Source organism: Trichoplax adhaerens, genomic scaffold (assembly GCF_000150275.1).
Source record: "Trichoplax adhaerens TRIADscaffold_4 genomic scaffold, whole genome shotgun sequence".
Taxonomy (NCBI): Eukaryota; Metazoa; Placozoa; class Uniplacotomia; order Trichoplacea; family Trichoplacidae; genus Trichoplax; species Trichoplax adhaerens.
This window is the reverse complement of record NW_002060946.1, coordinates 226,990-235,406: the sequence shown is the minus strand read 5'-3', so window position 1 is coordinate 235,406 and position 8,417 is coordinate 226,990. Positions and strand designations below refer to the sequence as shown.

Here is an 8,417-nt window from a genome sequence, read left to right as displayed (position 1 = left end):
TTGCACTAGTCTGAATAATCCTATTAGCTGGAAAATACCTATACGAACGTTATTTGACTCTTAAAATTCCTTTTACCAACTGAGTATTAAAAATTTGATCAGTTTTGCAAGTAAGATTCAGGTTTTATAAGATCAAAGTTAAGCTCTACAGACTAGCTATGGGTTATACCGTACTTAAATAAATTTTAACTATTACCTATTACAACTATCAACCGGATTTCATTCAGAAAAGACAAATATCTTGTCTATTTCATCATTAATGATGAATTCATTTCCATAACTTATCAGAAGAGAATAAACTCTTAAAGAACATATCTTTAGGTCGAATTGCCGTAACTAAATCAGAAAAACAATAGTAAAGATAATCCTCAAAGGAATATTGATCTATACCCTCAAGGTAAATTCTACAACTCGTATTACATGTTAAAATTTCATAAAATAATGATTCAATTACATTTATTACATAATATTCTTACATATTAATTGTCGAAGTACGATTAAGATAAATTGAATTTGCAGTTCTCTTTATAAAATTCCTTTACCGTCTGTCCGAGGTAGCTGCTGATTGACAAAAGATTAATTTATCAAGCATATGTTATAGCTAGCCATATTACTTGTGAATGGTCTAAGTAATGCAAGACGATTCTGTATTCTTCTTATGCGTTAATTTGTACGTTGAAGAATATAACTCTAGATTTCATGGCTTCCTTTTTATTTTACATGGGTCCTAAATAGAAACTAGGAGATAAAGACTTCTTTTACGATTAACCAACGGTATCATTAATAATAAATATTTTACTTGAGGCGATCCTATTCAACAGTGAATCAAATTGTGTATCAAAATCCTTCAAGTAAACTTGTTTTATGTCCGTTATTCAAGCATACAATGAATGGTAGCCACTTCTTGGAAACTGTTCAAGCATAAGCACAATTGATATCTTTCGATCCAATACGAGCTTCTTTATCAATAATTAATTATCCTATATCATTTTACTTAAATTTTTTTTACAGTTTTCTCATTTACCATATATATGTAATAAGTTTAATGTAAAAACTTCACATTAAAGTGGTCTACCAGCATCATAAACCTGAGAAAAGTTTCGGTCGTTGCGCGACTAGAATATTTGCCAGAAACATTGAAGAAATTAAGGTAAAATTTCGTTACTTCAAATACACAGCACTGTTCTACCTTCATAGTTTATGAATTATCCAATACTAAGAAGATCAAAGTAGCTAACAGCAAGTAAATTAGTATTCCAGTATCTTCTACTCGCCATCAAACAATGTCTACGGTTGTACGTGTAGCATAAGGCTTTTAAATTAACTCTTTAAATTGCACAAGTCATATTTTATCACGTTCAACACATATATAACATTAAAAATTTTACTGCTCCAAATATACTCTTCTGCTTTATATATTCCCAATTTATGCGAATTAAAAAAGCTAAAGCAGTTTAAGTAATATAAAAATCAATCTATCGCTCGGCTATAGATGCTAATCTTGTATATTAGCTTTGTTTTATAGATCAGCATAGTTGTAACCGACATTTTAAATTACGATAGATCAAGCTTACTTAACTTTATCTTGTCATAATTTCATATTTGATAGCAGTTTCAGAAACTTTTTGCCGTAAGAGTTTTCTTCAATAGAAATTCCGGTAGTCATGCAATGTACCGCTTTGGATAGTTCACACTTGGATAGTACACTCTCCTGCTTTATATATTTTCAACTTATGCGAACCAAAAAGGCTAAAGTAGTTTAATTAGTATGAAAACTATCTATCGTTCAGCTTTGGATGGCAATCCTGTAATATCAGCTTTATATGGTAGATCAGCATAATTGTAATCGACTCTTCAAGTTACGATAGATCAAGCTTAATTATATACTGTTATAATTACACACTTGATAGCAATTTCAGAAACTTTTACCGTAAGAGTTTCCTGCAACGGAAATTTCGGCAATCACTACATTTACCGCTTTGATACTCGATTTCAAGGATATATAAGAAATAATATTCTCACCTAATATACTACACTCTAGCTTGAAGGACAGAAGAAATGATGGAACAGCTATTGTATAATTTTGAAAAGAGGAAGACTTTTCTTAAAGGATTATTCGAACAAACTCTTCAATTTATTAGTAAAATGAGTGAATTTGAGCAAACACAACTACTAGAAAATTTAGGCGATTATCGTGCAATACTACAAGGGCATATTACTTCTTTGCAAAATCATCAGCATCCTGTACTTCTTATTGGTAAGTATTTATTCTGACTAAACTTATAGAAGTAGACATGATTTAATTGATAGCCGTAATATTTTTGCTGGAATGAATTAATAAATGTGATCGATAACATCATGTACCCTTCTATAGGTGAATATTTGTACTGTTGATATGAGATGCTTGTATAATTAAAGTAATGACTGTAATGTTAGCCAAAACTGATTCACTCTTCAGATGCCAAAAGCAAATACAATTTAATTAATAAATTACTTATCGTAGGCGATGATTGTCAAGGCAAGAAAGATCTAATCGAATTATTAATCCACTGCAAATGTGCTGCACTGAATCAAATTTATGACCGCAGATTTTGTTATTTACTAAGTTATAATTCTGAAAGATATGTACAAATCGAGCGATGGATCGAAAAAGAAGTTGAAACTACAGCCACCAATATCTTTTTAGACAATGAAGATGACGACGATGAAAGGTTTCTTCAACAAATTGATCAATATATGACAAAATATGAAAAGGATATTGCTATTATTAAAATTTATTGGCCGATAGATGCATTAAAGCGTGGTATTCAATATGTTTCATTTCCCTGGTCCATTAGTTTACCTGTCGTTTCCGATCTCTTTATAAAGTGCCTTTCTAATGCTTTCGGTGTCATTTTTGTGCTACAAATTGATCAAAATATAATCGTGGACATAACAAAAGTATTCTAAAATCATGATATTGGAATGCTATTTGATGGTTATAAAATGGCATTGAAGATAGGATATACTAATTATTAATAATACTATTTCTCTTTTAAAATAGGTCAATAAAATCCTACAGCAAGTATGGCATCGAGAGAAAGCAACACTAGGATACTTTTTACCTGATTCAACTATATTTATATGTAACACTAAGGCAGAAGGTTTGGAGGGACATGATATAAAAGCTAAAAAAGATTGCTTCTATCAAAAAATGGATCATTATTGGCCTAATTGTTCATTACAACAATTTCTAGTGGTTAATATAACTAATGCTGTACAAGATTATCATCTGGGAATTGTCAGCCAAGAATATCACGATATTATAATGCAACTACAAGTCTTTCTTCCGTATAATTTAACGTATAAACTTGAGCTTTTCAGTAGGTATGTCGTCACCGGTTAATATTAATAATATCTTTAGATGCTATAAGGAGCCTAGTTATTCATTTTGCTATGCTATCAGTAGGAAATTGAGTCATTTTTGTGCATATACATTATTGCTAGACCATCGTAATAATGTTTCTAGATTCCACATGGAATCTAGTCATTTATTTTGTTATGCTATTAGTGGGAAATTGAGTCGTTTTCGTACAAATACAACATTGCCAGATCTTCATAATAATATTTCTAGATGCCATAGGGAAGCTAGTCATTTATTTTGTTATGGTCTTAGTAGAAAATTGGATAGATTTCATGCACATACAGTATTGCCACACCATCATAATAATAATTCTAGATGCCATAGGGTACCTAGTCATTTATTTTGTTATCCTATTTTTAGAATATTGAGTAGGCTTCGTGCAGATACCATATTGCCATGCCATTACATTATTACCTAATACAACATCTTACACTTGACAACATAAAAATGCCACGATAATATAAGATCAAATATTAGCTATATCGCATACCCCAAAATCATAAGAAAACTATGTTGATTTATGCATAATATACCAAGATATGCATAATATCGTATATAACTCTACGTAGAATTAAACGTCTTATACCATTAATGATGCTTTTTGTATAATATACCTATTGCCTATGATTAAGTGAGATAATCATTGGATATGAGACTTCCCATTAAGTATTGCTACTATTTAATAAAGACTGATATGTAAGTACAGTATATAATATTACTCAGTAATCTCCATCAAATAGTTATCGATGCGGCCGTAACATTAGATATTCTATCTTGACTAGTTAAATGTATCGCGTACGATGATGGATACATTTTATTTCTATAATGTTAATCAGATTAAAGTTAATATGCATCAATCATCACTTATATTAGAAATCGCTCTAAATTACTGTGGCTTAAAATATTTCAAATATCTTTAAACTGCAATTAACATACTCTACTCATATATATATATATATAAATACTTAATTATTAGTACTTATAATCTATGTACAGTAACAAACTCTTCTTGTCATCGTATTATCTGATGGTATAATATTTTTTTCTCCTTTTAGATGGCTACAATATCTGTTGAGTAGAATTTCGTATAATTACCACTTTCAGTATGTCATGAGCAGGAAATCATTGGAATCAAGGAAGTTAATTGCTAGTGAACTACAAGCTCGATTAAATAACATTGAGATGATGACCAGCAAAGACGATATAATAAGGCAATTAAACACTAATATAGTATTTCGACAAGAAGAAGTTTTACGTGACCTTTGGAAATTTATTCAATCTGACGATGATATTACTTATATACTACAAGAATCGTTAACAGACAAGATTACAAGTGACGAAAATATAACGTATCATGAGTTAATTCAGCTTGCCAAGACCACAATGACATCGATCATTATAGGAAGGGAAGATATACAAGATTACTTCAATCAATTAGGCTATTACTTAATCCAACAGTACAAGAAGAAATTATTTCGTATGCAATCTTTACTAGAGAATTTTGAACGAGGCTCATTATGTAATTTAGATATCTTACAGGATTATGACGAAAACAAATTTCTCTATGATGATCAATATACGACTCAAGAGAAGGTTATCTTTGATCTAATATCTCCATTATGGGTACCTAGCCGTTTTTCCACCAATTTAATTCAGTCAATAGAAGAAATAGATGATGATGAAGTCAATGAAATTATAGCCAATTATTGTCAACATTTTGATAGTGAAAAATTGATTAAAGAAAAATTAATAGTATGGTTCAAGGCTAAAGTTATCTCCATTATGGAAGATTCGTTCCAGCGATCTAAAGTTATTGAGGCTATGACTATGATGATGAAACCTGTCATTGATTCGTTTGATAATTATTTCAGTATTTTACCAACGTTATTCCAATTCTATCGCAACTTACTTCAGCATATACTATCGGATGATAATCATACCGAAAATGTTCCTAACGGAAATGATTCATCCAATCAATTACTAACAATCAATCAGCATCTATCAAGGCTTGTCATGCTATTTAATGTCAGATATGTACGACAAGCTGAATTCAATCCTAATCAATTAGTTGGTTATGATGAAAATTATTCATTTGATCATAATTCTACAGCTGCTTATTCTACTTGTCAATTACGGAATAAGGATGTTCAGTTCCTGCCTATAACATTGAAGATATTTAATCGCAAGGTATCAAGCAGAAATATTATTAAACTATTAAGTGAAGAAGAAGCTTTACGGTAAGCTTAGGATAATATTGAATCAATAACTTTAGAGCTGAATCGAGTAATTTAAAATTGAATTGCCTATTTTTAATCCAATTTTACAAGTTATAAATGTTTCCTAGCATTATTAAGCTAGCCTAGAGCGAAGTAGAAAGATGTATATCTAATAAAGTGATTAAATTATATTCTATTGTCAAAAGTACCTTTAATAAATAAAAAAAAATTGGAGAGATTTTTTATTGCTACAGCCTCCAAATCTAAAAAAATCATATGGCTAATTTATCGACAAATGACATATTTTTAACATTTTTTAGAAAGCTAAATCATAAAAATATTTTAACATTTTATGGCCTTGTATCATTGGAAGATCGTGTCAACAACTTTACGATGGCTTGTGAGATTTGTCACTGTTCGTTGAAGAAATTCTTCGATTTCCAAAATGATTGCATCCCTGCAGATTTTCCCTTCCGATATAATAAACAACAATGTGCCTACAGGAAAATTAAAATTTTTGCATTACAAATAGCAGCTGGTTTGTGCTATATCCATAATGCGTGCTATGTCCATCCGGATCTGTACTTGGATAATATTCTGGTAAGTAATCCGAGAATATATTTATCAAGTAAATATTACTATTGACTTGTTATAGATCCTATTTGGAGAATTTTATCTGGGATTAATGGAAATACAGTAACATTTTTATCGATCAGAAGATGATTAAAATTTATCTCCTATTCCATTTGATATCAATTTTTAAATTAGTCCAGCTTGTTTTTGACAGCAGTATAGCAATGACCAGTTCCTAATCAAGCTTAGTTTCTTACATCATATCTTACTGAAAATCGTAGTCTACTAATCTAATTTAGTAAGTTATCAAAGAATGTAATTTTTAAGTAAGTACCATTACTGACTTGTTATAGATCCTATTTGGAAATACAGTAATATTTATTTTAATCAGAAAGATGATTGAAGCTTATCTACTTTTGTATAGCAAAGTGTAAATTAGTCTAGCTAATTTTTTAATAGTAGTATAGTAATGACCTATTCCTAATTAAGCTTGTTATTTCATACTGTATCTTGTTAATCGCTAGTTAATTTTATAAAAGCCTAGTCTACTAATCTAGATATTTACGTAAAATATGAATTGGATTGGCAGAATTGCATAGCAAACGATACAAATACGTATAATAAATATGAGTACTATTTGTTTGTGATATTGAATTAGTTAATCTTGGATATTTAGTTCATAACTATTTGTACTCAAATCTGCTCACTTTGCTTAATAGCTAAGCATCGATAACACTATCAAGTTATGTGATCCAAGCGTAGTTTTTCAATCTGCATCTATCGATTCGATCAAGAATAGTCAACTACCAATCTATCCAGCTCCAGAATATTTAGCTGGTAACGTATATAACCATAAATGCGATATGTACCATTATGGCTTAATACTACATGAAATGTGGTACAACAAACCATTGATAGACTTATCCAATTCGGCTAGTCTATCGAAAGATACTGTAGACAAGCTACTTCAAGGTGTTAATCCCGATTTTAGTATTTATCCTCCACCTCCTGATTTATGGCAATACATCATTACTAAATGCCTTCAATTTGATCCTAATGAGCGGTTATCGTCTAGTGAATGCTATAAAGCATTACAATATCGTAGCGATTATGAAGATCCCGAAGAAACGACCTCTCCAATCATCTGCTAGTTAGGAAAATTTGGAAATGGATACTTTTCTTATTGGAATTTTCCCTACTGTCTCATATCTTCATCTATTAATCATTTAACACTGCCGAAATAAATTGAATTATTATCATCAAGATACTAGTTTTTTTAACGACCTATAAGTGAACAAGTTATATAGCAGCGATTGAATACCGCCAAGTAATTCAATCTCCTGGACATCTTTAAAGATCTATTTGTTGATATAATTTAGAGTATTCTTATTCTTTACTGTAGCTGAAATATTCATGTGTCAGCTACGATACTGAATACTACCAAAATATTCTCATAAAATGATAATAAAAATTTTATTGAAGCGTGATCACAAGAATCAAGATTTAAAAATCGAAGCAGGTTTAATAGCCCTGTAAGGATCTACAATAGTACTTTAAATCAGAATGACATTAAAATTTTTTGCCAACAATTCAATACTAGCTCCGATATTAATTTAGCAAGTCATATAATTAATATTCTACACGCTTATCCTTATTCATTAATAATTAAAAATAGGATGGTATCATCCAGGTATAGCACATTTTGCCATGAGTGCGATATCGTAATTTCTTTGGCACGAATGAAATAGTAACCTTAAAATCGATTATTTAAGAATGACCGAAATTCTTTGACAAAAAATTATATTCTAGCTTTAATATTAATTAAACTAGTCTTATAATTAATATTATGTATGCTTATCCTTATTTAATAATTTAAATAGGATTGTGTCATCAGGATAAAGTACATTCTGTCATAAATACGATGTTGTCATTTCTTTGATATAAATGAAACCTTAACTTCATTATCGATTATTTAATTAATATTGTACATGATTGTAATTGTTTAGTAATGTACGATCATAAATTTTATAACTTTTTATTAATTAGGATTTTATCCGGTTCAAATAATACAATTTCTGAGTATAAAGTTAATACTAATATCTGTCATTTAAATATGCAATGCAAATTCGCACTTTATCTCACAGTAAATCAAAGCGAATTAGAATAATTTGCTTCACGCTTCATACGTCTGTTGCAGTGGCAGATACGGATATTCATAGGTACTA

The 8,417-nt window shown here is 30.0% G+C and overlaps 2 protein-coding genes across 2 annotated transcripts; both read left to right on the top strand.

The window, feature by feature from the left end:
- Positions 1 to 2,145: 2,145 nt before the first annotated feature.
- On the top strand, positions 2,146 to 3,821 carry TRIADDRAFT_55133 (uncharacterized protein; the record flags this gene model as incomplete). The annotated part of the gene is made up of 4 exons (XM_002111726.1): positions 2,146 to 2,257; positions 2,504 to 2,940; positions 3,044 to 3,366; positions 3,764 to 3,821. 4 exons carry the CDS (start codon positions 2,146 to 2,148, stop codon positions 3,819 to 3,821), a joined length of 930 nt encoding a protein of 309 aa, XP_002111762.1.
- Positions 3,822 to 4,513: 692 nt separating this feature from the next.
- On the top strand, positions 4,514 to 7,343 carry TRIADDRAFT_55132 (uncharacterized protein; the record flags this gene model as incomplete). The annotated part of the gene is made up of 3 exons (XM_002111725.1): positions 4,514 to 5,640; positions 5,940 to 6,219; positions 6,912 to 7,343. 3 exons carry the CDS (start codon positions 4,514 to 4,516, stop codon positions 7,341 to 7,343), a joined length of 1,839 nt encoding a protein of 612 aa, XP_002111761.1.
- Positions 7,344 to 8,417: the final 1,074 nt, after the last annotated feature.